General features: G+C 44.2%; 1 protein-coding gene across 3 annotated transcripts in view; it reads right to left on the bottom strand.

Annotated features, from left to right (window-relative positions):
* The window catches only part of TMEM45B (transmembrane protein 45B), a 42,453-nt gene extending 18,158 nt beyond the window's left edge, over window positions 1–24,295 (bottom strand). The window contains exons 1-2 of one of the 3 annotated variants that reach the window (XM_077961362.1): window positions 24,203–24,295; window positions 23,546–23,683 (exon numbers count right to left, since the gene is read on the bottom strand). In XM_077961362.1, coding sequence (XP_077817488.1) covers window positions 23,546–23,552 — 7 coding nt within the window. In that variant the 5' untranslated portion in view covers window positions 23,553–23,683; window positions 24,203–24,295. 3 annotated transcript variants of the gene reach the window in all.
* Window positions 24,296–25,302: the final 1,007 nt, after the last annotated feature.

Raw genomic sequence — 25,302 nt, 5'->3', positions numbered from 1 at the left:
ATAAGGCAGAGTCCTTGTCTGCCTCTATGTACTTGATACCGGCTTGTCAAGACCCACCCTTCCCTTTTACCTCATCTAAACTTCACACTAGTGGACAGCAGGGCCTGCAGCATGTCTGAAGAAATGTCTTTAAACTTATGTATGATTCATAGAAGACTGAGTACTTTGATTTGATGGGGACGGGCTATATTTCTTCCATTAACAAATTAATGGATTCGTTCATTAGATTAGCTACATTGTGGAACACGTGGAGGAGATGGAGGATGAGTCAGTTTTAGTTACAGGAGGAATAAGGTAAACTAACTTCAAGTAGAACAATAAAAATTTTGACTTCTATATAATTTGGATAACCCATTATCTAAATATAGGCTAAGCCCCTGCTGTGGTTTAGCATTAAAAAAATTTAAATAAAGTAAATATTAAATAAAAAAATTTTAAGGAATGTGTTTTCTAATATACACAACTGGTGTGGGCAATATACAACAAAACCTTTCAATCTAAGGACTAACTTACAAATAGGAAAACAAATATCAGATAGTGCTTTTAGGCCAGGTGCAGTGGCTCACACCTGTAATCCCAGCACTTTGGAAGGCTGAAGTGGGAAGACTGCTTGAGCCCAGGAGTTCAAGATCAGCCTGGGCAACATAGTGAGACCCCTGTCTCTACTAAAAATAAATTAGCTGGGCATGGAGGGGCATGCCTGTAGTCCCAACTACTTGGGAGGTGGAGGTGGGAGGATTGCTTGAGCCTGTGAGGTTGAGGCTGCAGTGAGCCATGACCGCACCGCTGTACTCCAGCCTGGGTGACAGAGTGAGACCCTGTCTCCAAAGGAAAAAAATAAGTGCTTTCACAAAGGCAAATTCCCCAACTTTCTTATTTCAATATATTTCCTCTTTTTTTTTTTTTAATTTCACATGAGATATGATGGGAGTGTGAGGGGAGGACTGAATGTTTTGGACAGGGAGTAACTTTGCCTTTCACTTTCTGCTGGGCTGTCTCAGGTCTTCCCCATAGATGCATAGCTTGTTCAGTTGGCCAGGGATGTTTGAAGACCTCATCTCAACACTTCCATGACTCTATTTCCAGACTCTCCCTATTAAATCCCTGGCTGATCTGCTGCTATGGCCTAGCATTAAAAACAGCAACCAAGCTGGCAGCCAAGAAGACTGGAGGTTTGAGCAACTGTTCCTTTTTATTTCATATCTAGTGGGATCATTGGAAAAATAACACAATTTAAGTAAGAGATTTGACCTTATTTTCCTTGTACTTCTTGTTTTTAGACGATTTTCCCCTATCTACATTCTATCCCCCTTTCTTCCCTCCCTCCCTCTTTCCTTCCTGGCAACAAGAGCGAACCTCTATCATAATACCACAACAGCAGGATCATCCGCGGGTCTTATCAGACCTCCCGTTTCACTGCTCCTCACATGAGTATTAAGTTCCATCTATGTCATCGCTAGCGTAGTCCCGTCTCTAGCATCACAATCAACATTTTGAACAGCTCCAACACGAGGATGCCCAGGGCCTTCTGTAACCACAGCCATCTCCCTCCTGTCCCCCACCCCTTCAGCTCCACAATTGCTAATCCATCCTCTACTACTAACATGGTGTCATTTCAAAAATTATGTTATATAGGCCAAGTGTGGTGGCTCATGCCTGTAATCCCAGCACTTTTGAGGCTGAGGTGGACGGATCACCTGAGGTCAGGAGTTCAAGACCAGCCTGGCCAACATGGTGAAACCCTGTCTCTACTAAAAATACAAAAATTAGCTGGTTGTGGTAGCGCACGCCTGTAATCTCAGCTACTCAGGAGGCTGAGGCAGGAGAATCGCTTGAACCTGGGAGGTGGAGGTTGCAGTGAGAGGAGATTGCGCTACTGTACTCCAGCCTGGGTGACAAGAGTGAAACTCTGTCTCAAAAAAAAAAAAAAATTAAAATTAAATTAGTGTAATTAAAATTCTTTGTATAATTAAAATTCAGGTAACTCGGGCTCTGTCACAGTACAAGGTTAAGCCTTTAGGTCATTCTCGAGTCCAGTGGTTCACAACGGGGACTGGTGGTAGCGCTCTGGCTTCTCTGGGTCGAGACCAGGGACACTGCTGAACATCCTCCAAAGCACAGGACGGCCCCATAGCCAAGACCCTTGTGGCCCAGAGTATCAGCAATGTCGAGGCTGTGAGATCCTGCTCTCGCCCAGGCCTGCTTCCCAAAGCCCTTTAAGTCCTGAAGGGAGAAGACAGCAGGCTGCCTTCTTTCTGTTATTTAAATCCCACTTCACTCCTTCTTAGAGCCTGTTCTTCTCCCTTTAAGACTAGCCTGGGGGCTGCGCGCGGTGGTTTATGCCTGTAATCCCAGCACTTTAGGAGGCTGAGCTGGGTAGATCACCCGAGGTCAGGAATTCAAGACCAGGCTGGCCAACATAGTAAAACCCCATCTCTACTAAAAATGCAAAAATTAGCTGGGCGTAGTGGCAGGCACCTGTAGTCCCAGCTAATGGGGAAGCTGAGGCATGAGAATAGCTTGAACCCAGGAGGCAGAGATTACAGTGAGCTGAGATTGAGCCACTGCACTCTGGCCTGGGTGATAAAGCAAGACTTTGTCTCAAAAACAACAACAAAAAACCCACAAAAAACTAGCCTGGGTAACATGGTGAAACTCCATTTCTACCAAAAAAAAAAGAAAAAGAAAAAGGAAAAAAGATTAGCTGGGTGTGGTGGTGCGTGCCTATAGTCCCAGCTACTCGGGAGGTTGAGGCTGCAGTGAGCCATGATTATCTCACTGCACTCCAGCCTGAGCAACAGAGGAGACCCTGTCTAAAAAAAAAAAAAAACAGCACAGTGGCTCATGCCTGTAATCCCAGCACTTTGGGACGCCAAGGTGGGCAGATTGCCTGAGGTCAGGAGTTCAAGACCAACCTGGCCAACATAGTGAAACCTTCTTACTAAAAATACAAAAATTAGCCGAGCATCGTGGTGGGCACCTGTAATCCCAGCTACTCAGGAGGCTGAGGCAGGAGAATCTCTTGAACCCAGGAGGCAGAGGTTGCAGTGAGCTGAGATTGCGCCACTGCACTCCAACCTAGGAGACAGAGCAAGACTCCGTCTCAAAAAAAGAAAAAAAAAAAAAGGAAGAAGAAAGAAACCCTTTACTCTCACCAATCTTCTCCTTCCTCAGCCCTAAAGGAAGGGAGAAGAGCATGCTCTACGAGGGAGTAAGTGGGATTTCAATAACAAAGAAGGAATGCAGCCTGTTCTCTTCTCCCTTCAGGACTAAAGGGCTTTGGGAAGCAGGCCTGGGCAAGAGCAGGATCTCACAGCCTCAGCATTGCTGATACTCGGGGCCACAGGGGTCTTGGTTGTGGGGCTGTCCTGTGCATTGCAGGGTGTCCAGCAGGCAGTCACCAGTCAATTTTATATTTCTACAGGTTTGCCTTTCAATTCACAAATTGAATTATATAATATGTGGCCTTTTGTGACTGGCCTTTTCTGTTGGCACGATGTTTCCCAGGTTCTTCCATGTTGCAGCATGGATCACCACTGACTCCTTTTGATGGCTGAATGGTATTTCATTGTGTGGGTAGACCACATATACTGGTTGCCAGGGCTGGTAACACAGTACCACAGACTGGGCAGATTAAACAACCATTTAAATCTCAGTTCTGGAGGCTTATCTCCTTGGCTTGGAGATGGCCATCTTCTGTCAGTGTCCTTACATGGTCATCCTCTTTTGTGTGTCTGTGTTCTTATAAGGACATTACTCATATTGCATTTGGGCCCCACCCTAATGATCTCATTTTAATTTAATTACTTCTTTAAAGATCTTATCTTGAAAGAGTCACATCCTGAGGTACTGGGAGATAAGACTTCAACATTTGAATTTGGAGAGAGCACGGTTCAGTCCATAGCACCCTGCCCTCTGCTCCCTGAAAATCTATGTCCTTCTCATATGCAAAATACACTCCCCCTCATCCCAACAGTGCCAAAAGTCTGAACCCAGACCAGCATCAACTGTAAGTCCAAAATCTCATGTAAGTTTCATCTAAACCAGGTGTGGGTGCGATTTGAGGGATGGTTTATCATGAGGCAAAATTCGTCTCCAGCTGTGAACCTTTACGACCAGACAAGAAAGTATATGCTTCCCAAACAGGACAGGCAGAGCATAGACATTTCTAGTTTAAAAGGGAGACATTGGAAAGAAGAAAGTGGTCATGGATCTCCTGTCCTGGAAACTGGTAGGGCAAATTCCATTCAATTTTTTTTTTTTTTTTTTTTTGAGATGGAGTTTCACCCTCGTCGCCCAGGCTGGAGTGCAATGGTGCCATCTTGGCTCACTCCAACCTCTGCCTCCTGGGTTCAAGTGATTCTCCTGTCTCAGCCTCGCAAGTAGCTGGAATTATAGGCATGTGCCACCATGCACGGCTAATTTTTGTATTTTTAGTAGAGACAGGATTTCACCATGTTGCCCAGGCTGGTCTCCAACTCCTGATCTCAGGTGGTTCACCTGCCTCAGCCTCCCAAAGTGCTGGGATTACAGGCGTGAGCTGCCACGCCCAGCCCAATTCCAAGTCTTGAGAATAATCCTCTTTGGCTCAATGTTCTGTTGTCTGGGTCCACAGGGTGGCCCTGCCTTCCAGGGCCATCACACTGATTCCTCTGCCTTAAATGGTGGCCCCACCCGTTGGTCCTTGGCTGGGGCATCCTGGCCTGCTGAAACCAAGGAAATGACACCAGTCCTGACCCTGAATCTGTGTGCCCTGGGCCCAAGGTGGCAGTAGCAGCCTGGCAGATCTTTGAACTGCCTTCAGGGTCATTCTTCCCTTTCCTTTAAGGGTAACTCATGATCACAGTCATATCGCTGTACTGGCTGGTCCTACAGAATTCCAAAAGTCTGACAATCTTCCTTCATTTCTTCCTATTTCTGTCTCATTTGGTCCAAACTGGCAATGTCTGCTGGTATAAATTCTCAAAAACCTTGCTGGCCTCCTATGCAATCCACAGGGGGCAAGGCCACTTGACAAGAGGGCCCTCCACAGATGTTCATGGGCAAACCACATCTCTGTTCCCAACTTGCTGAGTTGGTTGACTGTATCCATGTATCACATTGGCCATCTTTTCAGAGGGGGGTTCAGCCACACCCTTGGTCTTTTCTCCAGAAAGGGCGTTCTCATTTTTTGTAGAATAGATAGACTAAGAATTTTCCAAATCTTCAAGTTTTGGTTCCTTTTTTTCTTAAAAATTCCTTTTTTAGTTTATCTCTAATATTTTACTATGAGCAGCAAGAAGAAACCAGGCCACCTTCAGTACTTTGCTTAGGAATCTCCTCAGCCAACTATCCAAGTTCATCATTTATAAGTTCTGCTTTCCATGAAACATGAGAATCCAATTCAACAAATTTCTTTGCCACTTTTTAACAAGGTCCATCTTTCTTCTAGTTTCTAATACCATGTTCCTCATGTCTGTCCAAGATCTCACCAGAAGTACCTTTAACATTCATATTTTAACCAACATGCTGTTACTGATGATATATGTATTCTCTAAGATGATAGATGCTTTCTCTCCCTTCCTTCCTTCCTTCCTTTCCTTCCTTCCTTCCTTCCTTCCTTCCTTCCTTCCTTCCTTCCTTCCTTCCTTCCTTCCTTCCTTCCTTCCTTCCCTCCCTCCCTCCCTCCCTCCCTCCCTCCCTCCCTCCCTCCCTCCCTCCTTCCTTCCTTCCTTTGTCTTTCTTTCTGTCTTTTTTTTTTGTGGAGATGGAGTCTTTTTCTGTCACCCAGGCTGGAGTGCAGAGGCATGATCTTGGCTCACTGCAACCTCTGCCTTCCGGGCTCAAGCAATTATCCTGCCTCAGTTCCCCGAGCAGCCAGGACTACAGATGCGCGCCACCACATCTGTATTTTAGTAGAGATGGGGTTTCACCATGTTGGCCAGGCTGGTCTTGAACTCCTGACCTCAGGTGATCCACCTGTCTCGGCCTCCCAATGTGCTGGGATTACAGGCGTGAGCCACGGTGCCTGGCAGATAGATGCTTTCTCTACAGCTCCTTCTTTTCTTTCTCAGTCCTCACTGGAATCACCTTCAATGTCCACATTTCTGGTTTTTTTTTTTTTTTCTTTTGAGACTGAGTCTTGCTCTGTTGCCCAGGCTGGAGTGCGGTAGCGCAATCCCAGCTCACTGCAACCTCTGCCTCCCAGGTTCAAGCAGTTCTCCTGCCTCAGCCTCCCCTGGGATTACGGGTGCCTGCCACCATGCCCGGCTAATTTTTTTATTTTTAGTAGAGACGGGGTTTCACCATGTTGGCCAGGCTGGTCTCGAACTCCTGACCTCAAGTGATCTGCCCGCCTCAGCCTCCCAAAGTGCTGGGATTACAGGCATGAACCACCGTGCCCGGCTGATGTCCACATTTCTATCAACAATCTCTTTAAGGCAATTTAGGCTTTTTCCAACATGCACCTCCCGACTCTTCCAGCCCTTACTCACTGTTTAGTTCCAAAGCCACGTCTGCTCACCAGCACCCTATTTCTTGGTATCAAAATCTGTACTCGTTGCCAGGTCTGCTGTAACAAAGTCAAGTTTTGGTTCCTCCTTTTCTTAAAAAAAGAGGACTAGGGGACTTAACAGCCATTTGTCTTCTAACAGTTCTGGAAGCTAGAAGTCTGAGACCAATGCATTGGCAGAATGGGTTTCTTCTGAGGCCTCTCTCCTGGGCTTGTAGATGACCACCTTCGCCCTGTGTCTTCAGATGGTCTTTCAGGTGTCTGTGTCTAAAGGTCCTTTTTTTTTTTTTTTTTTTTTTTTTTTTTCCAGAGAGGTTCGCTCTTGTTGCCCAGGCTGGAGTGCAGTGGCACAATCTCGGCTTACTGCAACCTCCACCTCCTGGGTTCCAGTGATTTTCCCACCTCAGCCTCCTGAGTAGCTGGGATTACAGGTGTTTGCTACCATGCCCAGCTAATTGTTTGTATTTTTAGTAGAGACGGGGTTTCACCATGTTGGCCAGGCTGGTCTGGAACTCCTGACCTCAGGTGATCCACCTGCCTCAGCCTCCCAAAGTGCTGGGATTATGGGTGTTGGTCATCGCACCCCAGCCCTAAAGTTCCTCTTATAAGGATACCAGTCATATTGGATTACTGTCCTAATGACCTCATTTTAGCTTGATTACTTCTTTAAAGACCCCGGCTCCAAACACAGGCATATTCTGAGGCACTGGAGGTGAGGACTTCAACATACACTTGGAGGTTGGGGGGGCCACAATTCTGCCCATAACACCATATGTTATTTATCCATTCATCAATTCACACTTACATTTCCTTTTATTTTTTATTTTTCTGTTAATTTTTGAGACAGAGTCTCCCTCTGTCTCCCAGGCTGGGGTGCAGTGGCACAACCTCAACTCACCACAGTCTCCACTTCTTGGGTTCAAGCAACTCTTCTGCCTCAGCCTCCCAAGAAGCTGGGACTAAAGGTGCGCCACCACACCCGGGTCATTTTTGTATGTTTAGTAGAGATGGGGTTTCACCATGTTGGCCAGGTTGATCTGGAACTCCTGACCTCAGGTGATCCACCTGCCCCAGCCTCCCAAAGTGCTGGGATTATGGGTGTGAGCCACCACACCCGGCCAATTAATACTTACATTTCCTTTTATAGATTTAATTACTAAATCACTATGAAAAATAACTCTCAGGTGTATAACAAAGAAGCTACAAAGATTTCAACAACCTTACTAAGTTTTTTAACTTTTTATTTCTGTGACAGTTTTTCCCGATGGCTCTGAAAGTCACCCTAAGATGGTTCTCTGTACTTTCTTGCCATTACTCTTAAAAAAAACCCCACTCTTATTGACATGTAATTTACATACCATAAAATTCACCCTTTTAAGGTGTTCAATTTCATATTTTTTGGTTTACTAACAGTTATGCAACCACTATTGCTATCTAGTTTTAGATAAAATTACAACTATTCAATTTTAAAATGCTTTTACCAACCCCCAAAGAATTCCCATACACATTGGTAGTCATTCCCATTTCCCGCCAGTCCCCAAGCCCCTGGCAGTCACTAATATGCTCTCCGTCTCTGTGGATTTGCCTAATTTAGACAGTTTATATAAATTAAATCATACAAGATGCAGCCTCTTTCCCTCAGCATAATGTTTTCAAGATTCATCCATGATATAGCATGTATCAGCACTTCATTTATTTATTTATTTATTTGAGACAGAGTCTTGCTCTGTCGCCCAGGCTGGGCTGGAGTGCAGTGGCGCGATCTCTGCTCACTGCAAGCTCCGCCTCCCAGGTTCAGGCCATTCTCCTGCCTCAGCCTCCCGAGTAGCTGGGACTACAGGTGCCTGCCACCACGCCTGGCTAATTTTTTGTATTTTTAGTAGAGATGGGGTTTCAGTGTTAGCCAGGATGGTCTTGATCTCCTGACCTCATGATCTGCCCACCTCGGCCTCCCAAAGTGCTAGGTGTGAGCCACCGCGCCTGGCTCCTTTTTTTCTTTTTCTTTTTTTTGAGACGGAATCTCACTCTGTCGCCCAGGCTGGAGTGCAATGGCATGGTCTTGGCTCACTGCAACCTCCACCTCCTGGGTTCAAACGATTCTCCTACCTCAGCCTCTGGAGTAGCTGGGATTACAGGTGCCCACCACTATGCCTTGCTAATTGTTGTATTTTTAGTAGAGATGGGGTTTCACCATATCGGCCAGGCTGATCTCGAACTGGTGACCTCATGATCTGCCAGCCTCAGCCTCCCAAAGTGCTGGGATTACAGGCATGAGCCACCACGCCTGGCCACTTCATTCCTTTTTATGGCCAAATAATATTCCATTGTATGGATGTGTCACATTTTATTTATTCACTTGTTAGTAGATGGATGTTTGAATTGTTATGAATAATGATGCTGTGAACAATCGCATGTTTCTGTGTGTATAGATGTTTTCATTTCTCTTGGATATGCACTAGTCTCCCCTTATCCATGGATCTGCTTTCTGCAGTCTCGGTTACCTGCAGTCAATTATGGTCCAAAACCATTAAATCGAAACTTCAAGAAACAAATAATTTAGAAATTTTAAATTGCAGACCATTCTGAGTAGCATAAGGAAATTTCATGCCTTCCCACCCTGGATATGAATCGTCGCTTTCTCCAGCATAACCACACTGTACACACAGTCTGCCCATTAGTCACTTAGTAAGCTGTCTGGATTATCAGGTTGACTGTCATGATATCGTAATGCTTGTGTTCACGTAACCCTTATTTTACCTAATGGCTCCAAAATGAAAAAGGAGTGATGCTGGCAGTTCGAATATGCCAAAGAGAAGTTGTCAAGTGTTTTGTTTAAGTGGAAACATGAAAGTTCTTAATAAGGAAAGAAAAAAATAGTATGCTGAGGTTGCTAAGATCTACAGTAAAAATAAATCTTCATCCATGAAATTGTAAGCAGTATATTGTAATTGTTCTAGTACACATATAGTTCTAATATAGTCCTAGTATTATTGTTAATCTCTTACTATACCTAATTTATATAAGCTTTATCATAAGTATATACATCTAGGAAAACAAAATAGTGTATAAAAAGTTTGGAACTAACTATCCATGGTTTTAGCATCCACTGGGGGTCTTGGAACATATCCCCTGCAGATAAAGGGTGATGACTGTATACCTAGGAGTGGAATACTTGGTCAGATGGTAACTCTATGTTTAACATTTTGAGAAACTGTCAGACATTTCAAAAGTGACTAGACCCTTGCACAATCTCACCAGCAATTTCTTCACATCTTTGCCAACACTTGTTATGTCTTTTTTCATTTAGCCATTCTAGTGGGTATGAAGTGGTATTTTGTTGTTTTGTTTCCTTAATGATTAGTGATGTTGAGCATCTTTTCATGTGCTTATTGGGCATTTGTAAATCTATGGAGAAATGCCTACTCAAATACATTGCCCATTTTAATTGGATTATTTGTCTATTATTGAGTTGTAATAGTTCTTTATTCTAGATACAGGTTTCTTATCAGATATATTATTTGCAAATATTTTCTCCCATTTTGTGAGTTGTCTTTTCTTGATGCTGTCCTTGAAGCATAGAAGCTTGTAATTTTGATGAAGTCCAATTTATCTTTTTTTTTCTTTTGTTTGTGCTTTTGATGTCATATCCAAGAAACCACTACTTAACCAAAGGTCAGAAAACTCACTTCTACGTTTTCTTCTAAGAATTGTATAGTTGTAGCTCTGTATTTATGTGTCTGATCTATTTATTTATTTTTTGAGACTGAATTTTGCTCTTGTCTCCCAGGCTGGAGTGCAATGGCGCGATCTCGGTTCACTGCAACCTTCGCCTCCCAGGTTCAAGTGATTCTCCTGCCTCAGCCTCCTGAGTAGCTGGAATTACAGTCATATGCCACCACACCTGGCTAATTTTGTATTCTTAATAGAGACAGGGTTTCACCATGTTGGTCAGGCTGGTCTAGAACTGCTGACCTCAGATGATCCAGCCTTGGCCTCCCAAAGTGCTGGGATTACAGGCGTGAATCACTGCACCTGACCTCTGATCTATTTTGACTTAATTTTTGTATATGGTGTGAGGTAGGGATCCAACTTTATTCTTTCACATGTGAATATCCAAGTGTCCCAGCCATTTGTTAGTAAGACTATTCTTTTCCCCTATTGAATTGTCTTGGCATTTTGTCTATCCTTCTACTCTTAAAAGTAAATTTCATCAACTCTTTACAGAAGGACCTTGCCTATAACCAGCTCAAACTGTGAATCAGAAAACTGATTAATTGAACTATTATGATTAATATAAAAATACTTTACTAGAGTATACAGAGAACAGTCATAACAATGAAAACAAAGGGAGGATTTCTATTCAGCCTGGAGGAGATAGGAGAAAGATTATAGAGGGTAGTGTCATGAAAGCTTCCTGGAAAAACACACAGGCATTAGTCAGGTAGTGTGGGTGGAGTTCTAGTCAGAGCAAATAACACATGCAAAGGCTGAGAGGCAGTTGCAGCCAATCGTCTATATGGTGGGAGTGAACTAGATAATGTCACTTACTCTCTTTACCCTGTATCATTTCCACCTTCTTTAACAAGCAAAACCACATGTAATTATCTTGCATGGATAGAATGCATTAAATCTTAAAATTTTGTTAGATTGGGACTGACCAAAAGAATATACTTAAAAGTAAAATCAAGCAGACATTATGGTCCTATGTTCCCAAGAGTCTCAGGGAAAGGATAGAAACTGACTCACACATGGGCCTGAGGGAGGCTGAGTTAGAAAAGACTTAAGTCACCTGTTATCTTAGTTTCAGTACATTCTATTTCTTACATCTTCCTAAAGGAAACTGAATTCCTAAATTTTCCTTTAAGGAGGAATATAGTCACATAATAGAATATGAACTATGTAGTGTCAGACCTAAGTTCAATCCTGGTTTTGCCACTTTTACTGGTAAGACCTTGGACAAGTTCCCTAATGTCTCTGAGTCTCAGTACTCCTCCTTCTAAAACAGGGACATTAATACCACCTTGGAGGGATCCTGTGAGGCTTACCAGAAAATGTCTAGCAGCTGACTAGAATACATGTTTAATAAGTGCTAGCTTCCTCTCTAGTCTGGTGCTTGTACACTATCCCGCAATAATGGGGGAGGGACTTGGGCTTCTCTCCTAGGAGAATGTACTTTTGACCTAAAGTTGCTGTTCTTTGCTTTTGAGTAGCTGACCCTAAATGGCAAAAGTACTGTCTAACATCACATAATCCTAGAGAGGGTAGTGGCTGAGCATAACTTTTTAATGGGAATGAGACGTGTGTTTGGTCAGTAAGGAAGTAGGTTATAGGGTGATCATAGAATATTATTTTCATCGTTTTTATACATTCTGAATCTGTCTTTGCCGGCAGGAACTCTCAGGTGGCTTCTGGTCTGGGTTTGCTTTGGAATACAGCCAAACCTACCTGACTCAGCTTTTTGTAACTCTGCAAATAACAAGGTTAATACCTCTTAGCATTCTATGAGCTGCTTAGTAACAGAATGCAGGGGAAGCAGAGGGTTCCGTGTTGAAAGTCCTCCATGGCTCACAGGTGGACGTGACTGTGGCCGTAGTCCTGAACTTCAGTTAAGTCACGTCCCTGCTCTGCAGTGGCCTCAGGGGTCTGAGGAAGTCCACAGTCTATCCCCCTCTTTAGAATTTGACAGCTACTGCCATCATTGTTATATCCTGTATGGGACGTTCTTTGGAACAGCACGGTCAGAAGGAGTAAGACCAGAAAGAGTCTGAAGCTTGTTCTGGCACGATTTCACCACGATATGGAATACAATTACTACGAAAAAGAACTCTGTTATCTCCCAGCTCGTTTTGGTTCCTGAGCAGAAGATAGTCTCAGCCCTGCTGTCTCTCTCTTTCTAAAATTTTCCATATGAGCCAATTAAATATAGGATTCTTCTGGGTGCTAAGGAAATAATATAATGGATAATGATAAAATGAGTAGTTTTATCTGCAAGGAGTTTATAAGCTAGTAGACAGCTGTATACAGTCAGGCGCCGCATAATGACATTTTTTTTTTTTTTTTTTGAGACGGAGTCTCGCTCTGTCGCCCAGGCTGGAGTGCAGTGGCCGGATCTCAGCTCACTGCAAGCTCCGCCTCCCGGGTTTTTACGCCATTCTCCTGCCTCAGCCTCCCGAGTAGCTGGGACAACAGGCGCCCGCCACCGCGCCCGTCTAGTTTTTTGTATTTTTTAGTAGAGACGGGGTTTCACCGTGTTCGCCAGGATGGTCTCGATCTCCTGACCTCGTGATCCGCCCGTCTCGGCCTCCCAAAGTGCTGGAATTACAGGCTTCAGCCACCGCGCCCGGCCGCATAATGACATTTTGGTCAATGACAGATAGCATGTATGATGGTGGCCCCATAAGATTATAATACCTTTTTTTTTTTTTTTTTTTGAGACAAGGTCTCACTCTGTAGCCCAGGTTGGGGTGCAGTGTCACGATCTCAACTCACTGCAGCCTCCGCCCCAGGGTTCAAGTGATCCTCCTACCTCAGCTTCCTGAATAGCTGGGAGCAGCACCACCACGCTCAGCTAATTATTTTTATTTTATTTTTGAGGTGGAGTTTCGCTCTTGTTGCCCAGGCTAGAGTGCAATGGCACGATCTTGGCTCATGGCAACCTCCGCCTCCTGGGTTCAAGCTATTCTCCTGTCTCAGCCTCCCGAGTAGCTGGGATTACAGGCTTGCACCATCACGCCTGGCTAACTTTGTATTTTTAGTAGAGGCGGGATTTCTCCATGTTGGTCAGGATGGTCTCGAACTTCCCAACCTCAGGTGATCTGCCTGCCTCCACCTCCCAAACTGCTGGGATTACAGGTGTGAGCCACTGAGCCTGGCCATAATACCGTATTTTGAATGCATGTTTTCCATGTTTAGATACACACATACTTACCACTGTGCTGTAACTGCCTACAGTGTGTGGTACAGTTACGTGCTGTACAGGTTTGAAGTCAATTCTTGGAAAAAGTGCTCACGCCTACAGGCTCCCTTCAGCATCTGCTAACAGGGCGTATGCTCAGTACTGACATTATACACCGCATAGCCTAGATGTGTAGTAGGCTGTGCCATCTGGGTTTGTGTAAGTACACTCTAGGATGTCCGCACAACAAAATCGCCTAACGACACATTTCTCAGAACATGTCCCTGTCGTTAAGAGCTACATGACAATACTTGTGAAAGACTAATTGTCCTGGGACGTACTGGTAGCAGTCCTAGCATATAGCACACAAAGTGGGTAACTCTCACCTGAGAAACCGGGCGGGCCTCACAGAGGAGGTGACATTTGATCTGGGCCTTTCTTCAAACTGTCATGAAAATTAGGCAGTTTTGCTGGATCCTGAATTCGAGATTGAAAAACAAATTGGACTAAATTCTATTTTCTCACTATCTAACAAGAACACTGGCCACTGAGTCAGAATACCTGGGTCCTAGCCTGAATGCTGCTAGGAATTCACTCTGTGACCTTGAACGAGAGACACAAAGCCTCTGAGGGTCCTAATTTCTTTATTTGTTAAATAGGGAGTTTGGAAGAGGGACTCTCCATGGCTCTTCGGAATTCTGAAATCCCTTCACGTCTTTGCTCCTTATTATTATATCACAAAAACGAAATGTAGAAGTTGGAGCAAGTTTTAGTCATGGAGAAGAGAGGATGAAACTAAGGCTATGGATATTACCTACAAAGAAGCAGTTACCAGTTGTCACCTCAGCATACATTAGAGTGAAAGGACATCTCTGGACTTCAAAGGTGGGCTTAGTTTTGAAACAACCAAAAAAACAAAACAAAAAAACCCCTTACATATATTTCAGTAATTAACACTATTCTTAACTCAGCCATGTGAAAGAATACATTTAGCTCATAATTTTCTTCCTGGGTGCTAAAGGAAAATAATGATGGAAAGATCTCTCCAAAGTCATGGAGTCACATTTCCGAGATGCCAGGCCACTAAGGAACATTTCTTCAAGGCTTGAGCTCTCCGCCTTCTCCACCTCTTAGAAAAAGTGCTCAAGTTTACAGTCTCCTTTCTTCCTTCCCTCAGCGTCCACTGCTAGTGAGCTGCTTCAGCACTGACATTAGTGAATAGGCAGAGGCTGGGATCTTCCACTTTACTCAACAGTCCTCCTTGCATAAGCCCTTACTTCCATTTCCTCTTCCCCTTGCAAGAACTCTCACACACACCCATGGATTAATCACCACTTACACACTGGTGACTCCCACAACTTCATCTCCAGCTCTGACCTTGTCTCTAAGTCTCACACTCCCAGATCCAACAACCTGCTGAATAGACAGACATGCACATAAACATATAGATGTTTCTTAGACACCTCAAATCAGTATGTCCAACACTGAATTCACCATCTTCTTTCCCCACCGAATCGGCTTCTCTTCTCATATCCCAAACTTGGGCAATGGCTTAAGGTCCAGTCACCCAGAAAGCCAGAATCCTGGCAGTCATTCCGGACTCTCTTCTCCCCTCACCGTTGCCACCAAAATTCTGCTAAATTCACTTCCCCAAGTATCTTGGTATTTTCTCTTTCCCTTCTGTGCCTACAGCAACGATCTCATTTGGGCTCTCATTGTCTTTTTCCTAAATGACTGCGAGGCCTCTAGTCCTGCTGTCCATGAATCCTTCCACCCCGCAGCCAGTCATCCACCTTCCGTGTACATGTGACTACACTACTAGAGAATGGATAATGTTCCATTGGCTAACCAGCAGCCTGTGGAGGGGTCTACGTCCCCTTGCATTAGGTATACCTGGATGTGGCTCCTCTCCAGCATCACCTTCCAATTCTCCCTGCCGTGAACCTGACAGTGTCCCCTTTGCTCAAGTTGTCTCTCTACATTGCACATCCTTTTCATTCCTCTTACTTGGTTTCTGTATTTAGGCCTTACCTCCTCCAGGAAGCCTCTGTGAATCTCCAGGCTGGGCTAAGTGCCCCACCTCTGTGTTTTCAAAGGACCTTATACATACCATGATTTTTATCACTTATCAAGTTATATTAAAATTATATAGTGACATATGTTTTGCCCATTAGTCTACAGAATCTTCAAGAGCAGAGACCTTATTATCTCCATCATAAACTAGCACAAGCTTGATATTATATAATAATAGTTCTTGAACTGAACTGAACTGAACTGATGCAGCTTAGCCTTAATGTTGAATCAAGAGAACACTGTCTCCTAAATCTAGCCATTGGTAAAGTTGTTGGTACCATCACTATTTTCATACAATTCTTAGCGCTAGGTAAGTCCTTTGGTTTCTACTGCTGTGTCTCACAGACTGGCATATATGTGAATCCTCTCCCCCCAGATGATATCTGAAATCACAAGATGAACATAATACTTGAGTATCAATTTCATCTAAAGATTCTGGAAAAATGATTTTCATTTTCAAACAGATACAGACATATTTTGGGGTAGCATACATTTTTTAGTATTAAGAGAGACTGCACTTATGCCAGGCTGTTCTCAACCAAGTCTCCAGGTCCTTGGGAGTTTAGATTCTATTGTTAGTGCTGATGATTGAGAAACACTAATCTACAGACCACTGTTTTGCACTGTAGTTTAGTTACTGTTCTAGAACCTCCCATAGAGAAATAAACAGCCCCAGTGAGACCAAAGCAGGAGCTATCTCAGTAATGGCCAGAAGAGAGAGACTTTCGTCGTGGGTCTGAGTTAGGTTTGAAAGATGTCTGTCTGATTGACAGGTAGGTATTCTGAAACCGGTGCAAAAATGTGCTTTGTATAATGTATAAAATATGCCAGATGGTAGATCGATGTAGGGGAGGAGGCAGAAAAATGACCATTAGAACAGATCAAAGAGAAGCTCTGGATCAAAGTGGAGGCCGATCAAAGACACTGGAAGGAAGGGAAGGGCACTACAGTCAAGGGATGGAACATGAGGAAAAAATAATCCAAACTGAACTGTGGCTCAGGAGGGACTCAATGCAGGGTGGTTGGTGATAACCTGAGAAATAATTAGATATTTAATAAGGTGATATGGGGAGTTTTCAATCCTGGAAATTCTGCTTAGAGTCCTAGTAATTAGAGATCTTCTAAGTTTGTTTTCTTATAGCTATTCCATACCATCAGATTTGAGAATGAGGTAGCATCATCCAAGAGGTGGTGACATAAAAAGATGTAAGAGAAACAGAGGAAGTAGCAAGGGGACAGGTAGGAAGGGCTAGTTTAAAACAGATAATAGGGTCAATTTAAGTCAACTAACATTTATCAAGTGCCTGTTACGCATAAGGCACTGTTCTGGGCGATGGAGTTGCAGAGGTGACCAGCCTGGGCCCCTGCTGTCAGGAAGTTTGCAGTCTTTTTTGAAGGCCTCTAAGAAGGAAAAGCTAACAGCAAAAACTCCAGGGTCTAATGGGCAGGCTTTCCAAGAGAGAAGCCTTAGGAAGCTAAAGCAGGAACTATTCCTATCATACATCGTATCTGTTCCCTTCACCTGATCTAAACCTTTCCCAGAAAAAAAATAAATAAATAAAGATGAATCTGCTCCAAGTTTTGATGATCACTGTTGGGCTGCACAAGGGAAAACTGCATGGATTTGGAGGGTCATCTTCAAGGGCAGAAATTCTGTCCCAAATTCTAGAGGTATTAGAAAAGTGTTTTCCCAATGTAATCCATCAAAGAAAAACACTGTGCCAATTATACTTTTCCATCTTAGCTAAGCCCTCCACCTACACAACTTGTAAAGAAAAACACTGGCAAGACAGGGAGCATCTCCAGAGGCCCTAATTTATACTGGATTAGTGACTGTTTCCTTGTAGGTGGGTAATGAATATTTTGCAAATAGTTATCAAAAAGTAATTAGTTGTACATGTATTCAAAGAGTTTTCATTCCCTAATATCTCGGAGTTTTTTATTTTTATGTTTCAATAGAAAAGAAAACGTGGAGAACATCAGGAACTTCAAAGTGGAGGCAGAGTCAAGGACACATTTCCCATTTTGAATCCTAGACTTCCACGCATCCACCTCACAACAAGAACCTCTGCTATTAAGCTGATGACATAATAAATACATCTAAGTTTTTATTTGACTTTTCTCAAACAGGAATAAATGCCTAGAAATGAGATCTTTCTACAGAGAAACCCATTATATGTACTAGAAAGCACTAGAGACAGACAATGATAAGCCATCAAAAAGGCCTTCTCTGTCTAACCACCCTACAATGAAGCCCGCCAAACTACAAGCCACGCTCACAGACGCCGCGCACCATCCCTAAACACGTACACGCGAATAAAGCTTCCAATGTGAGAGGCAGGCCAAAAGCTACATTAAAAGTCACTTTGAAAATAGACACAGACATTGTAGGTAGCTGAAGAAAACTTTTAAAATGTAGAAAAAGTACTGAATGAATATTCTCAGAGAAATAATAGAAGATACTGCATTCATGAAATGAGAACAGGATACTGTAAAAACCATTTAGAAGACCACACCGCTTGCCAATAAAAGCTTCTGAGAATTAAAAATACAATGGTAGAATGTAAACATTTAATAGCAGTGTTGGAAGATTTATTAGAACTAAAAAACATGGGATTTTTTTTTTTTTTTTTTTTTTTTTTTTTTTTTTTTTTTGAGACGGAGTCTCGCTCTGTCACCCAGGCTGGAGTGCAGTGGCCGGATCTCAGCTCACTGCAAGCTCCGCCTCCCGGGTTCACGCCATTCTCCTGCCTCAGCCTCCCGAGTAGCTGGGACTACAGGCGCCTGCCACCTCGCCTGGCTAAGTTTTTGTATTTTTAGTAGAGACGGGGTTTCACTGTGTTACCCAGGATGGTCTCGATCTCCTGACCTCGTGATCCGCCCGTCTCAGCCTCCCAAAGTGCTGGGATTACAGGCTTGAGCCACCGCGCCCGGCGGGATTTTTTTTTTTTAAATAAAAAAGGTGAAATTACGGGACAGATCCAAGAGATCCCATTTTCAGATTCAGTCTAAGTAATTTAAGCTTCAGAAAGAAAGAATGAGAAAATTATATAACAGAAGAATACTACTCAGAACTGAAGAATGTAATTTTTGGATTGAAAAGGCCTATAAAATACCTAAGACAGTGACCAATACCTCCCTGTTTCCCCTCCGCCAAAAACCCCACCCCAACATTAAAGAACAACATCATGAAATATCAGAATATAAGCAATAAAGAAAACCCTACAAATGCCCAGATATTAAAACGAAATACAAGGGATCAGGAATTAGAATGGCATTAGCTTCTCAACAGCACCATAAGAAAGTAGAGTGATGTTTTCAAAATTGGGACAGGAGATGATTTCTAATTAATGTCCCATATGCAGCCAAACCAGCAATCAAGTGTGAAGGAAGAAAAGTGACGTCTTAAATGGGCACAAGCTCAAAAAGCAACTGCATCTTATGGGGCCTGAATCTTAGACACTTTTGGGAGCCTTCTTCAAGAAAAAGGCGTAAAATTACAAAAACTGTACATAATTGGGTATGAAAGTACATATGTATTCCACAAGAGATGGCCTAGATAGAAAAAAAAAAGTGCATATGTATTTAGAATGAGAAAATAAATCACGACAGACAGGGACTGTGGAGGTTCTAGACTCTTGCTTTTCAGATGTGCTTAAAAAATTTACCCCAAATGCTTCTTGATGGCGGCCTGCTTTTTCTTCCCCACTCAACAGCTCCATGCAATTAGCAGCACTCAGAGGGCCCCCATGAGTTTCCTTGGCTCCAGAAAATGTCTCCTTGGTGATGACTTCTCAAACAACTAAACAACTAAAGAAAACGTAGCAATTCCTACACCCCGTTCCAGGGGGAGGGGGAAAAGACTGGTCAAGAAGGGAAATGTAAAGATCATGGTGTATCACATGCCTTAGTTGGGAATAATATATACATGGTCATGATAATATAAACGCCAAACATTGACATATCAGAAATTTAGGATATAACCATATTGGGAACTTAAAAGAAAGGGATGTAAAGGTGAGAGGGAGGGTGGGGGTGTAAAGGAGCTAAACCCTCATCCTTCCAGGCAGGATGTCAATCGATGTCATCCAGAACTGGAAAAGAGAAGAAGAAATGGCCAGTATTTGCATACTATTTAGGATATGTTAATATCAGAAAAACACAACCCAAAGCATTGAAGTAATTGCCGCTAGGGTTATGTATTCAGTATAAACTCAGTAAAAACCTTCTACAACGAATGACTTCTAAGATTCTACATTGATTTATGTTGACCAAAGTAGAAAATTAAAAAATAAAGTAATACTCCTCAAGAGGAGTGAGGCAAAAAGCTAACAGAAATAAAATGAAGGCGCTTCTGCTAAACTACCCGACATTCGGTGTTTCTCAAAATGTATTCCCGCAACCACCTGCCCTCAGATGACCTGACGTGCCAGTCCGTAATGGAGATGTATAGACCCAGCCCAGACCTACATAATTAGCAGTTCTCAGAGTGGTCCTTGCACTCTACCATTTAAAAAAGTTCCCCTAGACCCACTGTAAAACAAACTGTAGTAAAACAAACAAAAAACCAAAACAAATAATCTATTTAGAGATGGGATCTATGACTCATCAAACACACTATGGCAGACACTGCTGGCTGCCTACCCAATGTTCATTCTCTCCCCTGCCTTATTAACAAAATTCCTATTTTGTTATTATTATTATTTTTTGAGACGGAGTTTTGCTTTTGTTGCCCAGGCTGGAGTGCAAGTGGCATGATCTCGGCTCACTGCAACCTCTGCCTCCTGGGTTCAAGCGATTCTCCTGCCTCAGCCTCCTGAGTAGCTGGGACTATAGGCGCCTGCCAGCACGCCTGGCTGATTTTTTGTATTTTTAGTAGAGATGGGGTTTCACCAGGTTGGCCAGGCTGGTCTTGAACTCCTGACCTCAGGTGATCTACCTGCCTTGACCTCCCAAAGTGCTGGATTTACAGGTGTGAGCCACTGTGCCCGGCCCAAAATTCTTATTTTGATGTATTGGCAACGTGTCCATCTAAAACACTAGATTCTCTCAATTTCCCTTACCGTTAACAGTGTGTATGTGACATGGTTCTAACCAATGACATGTAAGAAGTCTTTTGGGGTGGGCTACCAGAAAAGCTGTTATTATTATTATTTATTATAAAGAAGGACAGGCCAGGCGCGGTGGCTCACACCTGTAATCCCAGCACTTTGGCAGGCTGAGGGGGCAGGTCACGAGGTCAAGAGTTCAAGACCAGCCTGATCAACATGGTGAAACCCCATCTCTACTAAAAATACAAAACTTAGCGGGGCATGGTGGCACACGTCTGTAATCCCAGCTACTCGGAGGTTGAGGCAGAAGAATCACTTGAACCTGGGAAGCGGAGGTTTTAGTGAGCCGAGATCGTGCCATTGAGTGAGACTCCGTCTTGAAAGAAAGAAAGAGACAGAGACAGAGAGAGAGAGAGAAAGAGAGAAAGAAAAGAAAAGAAAACAGAAAAGACAAGACAAGACAAGACCCTACTGGCACATGCCTCTGCCCGTCTTTGTGCTGCAACTTGGGGAAGTGGGGATGAAAGCACCATGCTAAGGAGGGTGGTGCGGGAAGACAGAAGGAACCTGTCTCAGATGACGTTCACATCGGAACCCCTTTCCCAGCCCCAGCCTTCTCACCTCCAGACTTCTCGTTCTCTGAGAAAAACAAACTCCTTACTTGTTTAAGCTGCTGTAGCAGGGTTTTCTGTTCTTGTAGCTGAATGAACTTCTAATGACATCTCACACTTTTTCAGATGTTTATCTGACATATTTATCTGACCACGTTTTATGTATGCCTGCTAAGGGCACTGTGCTAGGAATAAGACAAGTAAAGCTCTGTGTCTTTAGCCACTATAATAACGGCTACAGTTAGAAGGTCCATAGGCATTTGAGGGAGGTTATGTTTGCTGTCACAGACCTCAAACCAAAAAAGTACATCGAAGTCAGTCACTGGATTTATACATTTGGCAAATTCTCAAGGGACCACATGACAGAAGGAGCAATAATCTGAACATTGTTTGTAGCTCCAATTCTTCAATGAAGTAGATTTGGGGAAGCAACATGAGGTACTTGCTTTATTTTTCTTAAATCCAATTTTCTTCTTGAAAAACCACAAGATTGGACTTGACAATCTTTAAGATTATACCCAGCTCTAAGATATTTTTGTAATTATATGGAACAAAGCTGGGCATGAGATATACCAAACAAGAGAGTTTCTAAGTTTAGATTCTAACAATTCAAGTCAGAAAACATATTAAGTGTTCAAGAAAAACAAATCACAATCTTCCATCACAAAATTCAACAAGAACAACGAAAACCACTCCAGAGGCAGCTGTGGCATTCTGGAAGGAATGCTGGTTTAAGTTCTGGCTCTGCCATTGAATTACTGATGAACCCTGGACCACATACACAATATCTCTGTTTCCATCTCCTTGTTTTTGAAATGCGGATTCTTATCTTCCCTGAACAGTGCTGTTTACAAACATCACCTTGTGCTCTGTAAAGCCTCATTATGATTTCAACAACCAGCAAGATAATGGCTTAGGATATCTAAGTCCTGGCAAGGAGAACGCGGGTGTGTACCTTGCTATATTCAGTTGAACTCTGCATCACATACAGGAGGCTGATACCCCTTTTGACTTTCCTTTTTCCTCCAGTGGTGTAGCTTGTGGCCATTTAATTTTTACACAAGAGAACAGAAAAGAGAGACAAAATTCGCTAAAATTCGAATAGTCTCTTTGTGTTTGTTTCTAGCCTCAGTGAAGGTTTCGAGGAGAGGGCTGGCTGGTTAAAAGGGTAGAAGCTTAAGAGTTCAAAGAAAGTGTGAGAAGGACAGCACTCACCTGTGGCCTCTAATTGTTCATATTCAGTGTGGTCTCATACTGGGAATAATCTAGTGTTTGTCTTATGACCTGTCTATAGAAACAAATATGGAATGTGTCTATAATATATAATAGCCATTAGTTGATGACACACTAGTGACTTCAATTCTATTACAATAAAAAGTTTTGTAATAGCAAGGACTTTGACTAGGGGAGTGACTCTATGTGTGGTGAAACTGTCCTCACCCATTTTACATTTGAGGAAAAGAGATAATCTTTTGATTACACCCAACACAGGTAACATCTGTACTTTGAACAGTTAAGTATGGCAGCTGATGTTTAACTGAAGGTACGGGGGAGATGAGAAACAGGAATAACTGGTGCCAAATGTGAGATTCAATAGCTTTGCCTCGGCCATCACAACCAACACCGACCAGAAGGGTGTGGGAGGAACTCATGGAATAAATGGGAACAGGTGTGGCCTGAGGATAAGTAAGTTGGGACACTGTTTCCATCTTCATGAAGATGTGAGAGGAAATCAAAGCTCTCTAAAAAGAAGGAAATGGAATGCTTGGCTCCTGTAATATCATAACAAATAATGCACAGCCAGAGGTCATGCCTCACCTTCTGCTTATCTCAGGCACCTCCGCTTGTAAAATCAGTGGGCCATATGCAATAAAACCTTCGTATCAGTTCCATATCTTTTCCCAGAAACCCCAGGAACAGAGGGAGCCAATATCCTTATTAAATCAAGAAGCTCACAGTCACGAAGAGCTAAGTGTGACGCTACTGGGCCCCTACCTAACCATGTGTCCCGATTCTTTCCATAATTTCCCACTGCACAACATCCAGGTTACACTGAAGATATTACACATCCGGTTAAAAACAGTACACGTTTCTCATGAAAAATAAGCCATCCATCCTATTACAATGAGTGTAAAATTGCAGGTAAAATGCTGTAGGCAGGTCTGTTCGGAAGGCTATGCGACCCTAGGAGACAAAAAGGCGCGGGAGGAGAAAGCGGCAGAGAACGTGAAAGAAGTGGCCATTTCTGCAACTTTTAGGAGAGCTACCTGCCCTCAAATTTTGAAAGGGTTTCTATTTCTTAAAGTGCTAGGTTTCCCTGGCTGAAACTCACATCTTTCTTCCCTCTAGGACTGGATCAAAGTTTCAGAGGTTGTTTCTCTGGCCCTAGACAGAGCCACCCCCGCAAATTTCTCCCCCACTGCACCTGACATCCGCTTCTATCCATGGTTCCATTAGCGGAAGCTAAGCGCTGGCTCGAGGGACTTTATCCACCGCCGCGTTATTAGATTCCAGGCTTCCTGGCCTCAGGAAAGGATCTGGCTCGTGTATTTGTGTATCGCAGCTAACAAGGAAAGGCAGTTGGGGTACCAGTGCCCAGAGCTATGTGAGCTGTGACTGGACACAGCCCAGGGGCCAGATGGCATCCCCAGGGGCGCGCGTCCCCGGACTCACGGGGCAGACGGAGGTCGGGGGCTTCACACCTTCCCCTCACCCGGCAACGCGGCAGACCTGACTCGCGGGGGACCGAGGAATATTCATTCCAGGGCCGCGGCCAGCCGGACAGAGGCACTTGGGGGCGGTGGGAGTAGTGTGCGCACCAGTTCTGAAGCCCGGAGGGAGCCCCAGGTGGGCTTCCGCTACACCAGGGCCCTCCATCCCCTCCCGTCCTCCCCTAGCGGAGCCTCCAACCGTGTCCCAGAACCCCTCCCAGTCCGTAGCCCCTCCCTGTCCGCGTCCCTTCCCCGCAGGTCCCCTGCGAGTCGGAACCCCCTCTCCATCACAGCCCCGCTCCTTGGCGGAGCCCTCTCTCCCTTCGAGCCCTCCTCCAGGTTCCAGCCCCCTGCGGGTACGGACGTCTGACCTGTGCCCAGCGCCTCGCAGCCGTCTGCAGCCCGCGCCGCACGCCAAGTGCGTCCGCCCAGAAGCAGGTGCAGCTCCAGGCCCGCCCCGCCCCGCTGCGCCCCGCCCCGCTCCACTCCTCCAGGCCTGGCAGCAGCCAGCCGCTTTCCACCCTTGACCGCCCTTCCCGGTCCCGGCCAGCGTGCGGGGCCTCTGTCGTCAGGTCCGCACTTCTTCCAGGCCCTTGACTTTCCCCTGGAGATGTCTCTGGCCCAGGAACTCCCTAAGCTGTGTGCTTCAGGAGGGGCTGGTTCCTGAGTCACCCAGGAGGACTGCAACCAACCGTGACCTCCTGGGATGCAAAGAGATCGCAGGGCCTGGGAGGCAGCGAGGATCCCGAGCAGAGGCTGTGGCTCTGAAGAGTGTTTGTTACCAAGCCAGGCAACTACTACGAACACACCCAGAGAAACAGCCACAGATCACCGTCCAGCAAAGGAAGAAGGCGCCAACCGTCCATCAGGGTCCACAACCCAGTTTTCCTAGTTTAAGTTTCGTGGCTAACTTTGAGTGTCACTTCATTCATTCATTCATTCATTCTTTCATTCGTTCAGCAAATCTGCCATGTTGCCATCTGATAGCAGATCTGACAGGTGGGCACAGTTCTAGGTGCCGATTAAGAAGGAGACAAAGTTCCTGTCCTGGAGAACGGGGCTTCCTGCTGAGGAGGCATGACTTTCTTTGTGGTATTGTGCTGTCGCAGCAGCATCCTCTTGTATAAGCTACTGAGAGGTGAAGCTGGCTGGGCTTCTGGGTAGGATGGGGACTTGGAGAACTTTTCTGTTTAGCTAAAGGATTGTAAACACACCAATCAGCACTCTGTGTCTAGCTAAAGGTTTGTAAACACACCAGTCAGCACTCTGTAAAAATGCACTAATCAGTGCTCTGTGTCTAGCTAATCCAGTGGGGACCTGGAGAACTTTTCTGTCTAGCTAAAGGATTGTAAATGCACCAATGAGCGCTCTGTGTCTAGCTAGAGGTTTGTAAACACACCAATCAACACTCTGTAAAAATGGACCAATCAGCACTCTGTAAAATGGACCAACCAGCACTCTGTAAAATAGA

This window comes from Macaca mulatta, chromosome 14, assembly GCF_049350105.2.
Source record: "Macaca mulatta isolate MMU2019108-1 chromosome 14, T2T-MMU8v2.0, whole genome shotgun sequence".
NCBI classification, from domain to species: Eukaryota; Metazoa; Chordata; class Mammalia; order Primates; family Cercopithecidae; genus Macaca; species Macaca mulatta.
Note: the sequence above shows the minus strand (reverse complement) of the source record. Positions and strands in the feature narration are given on the sequence as shown.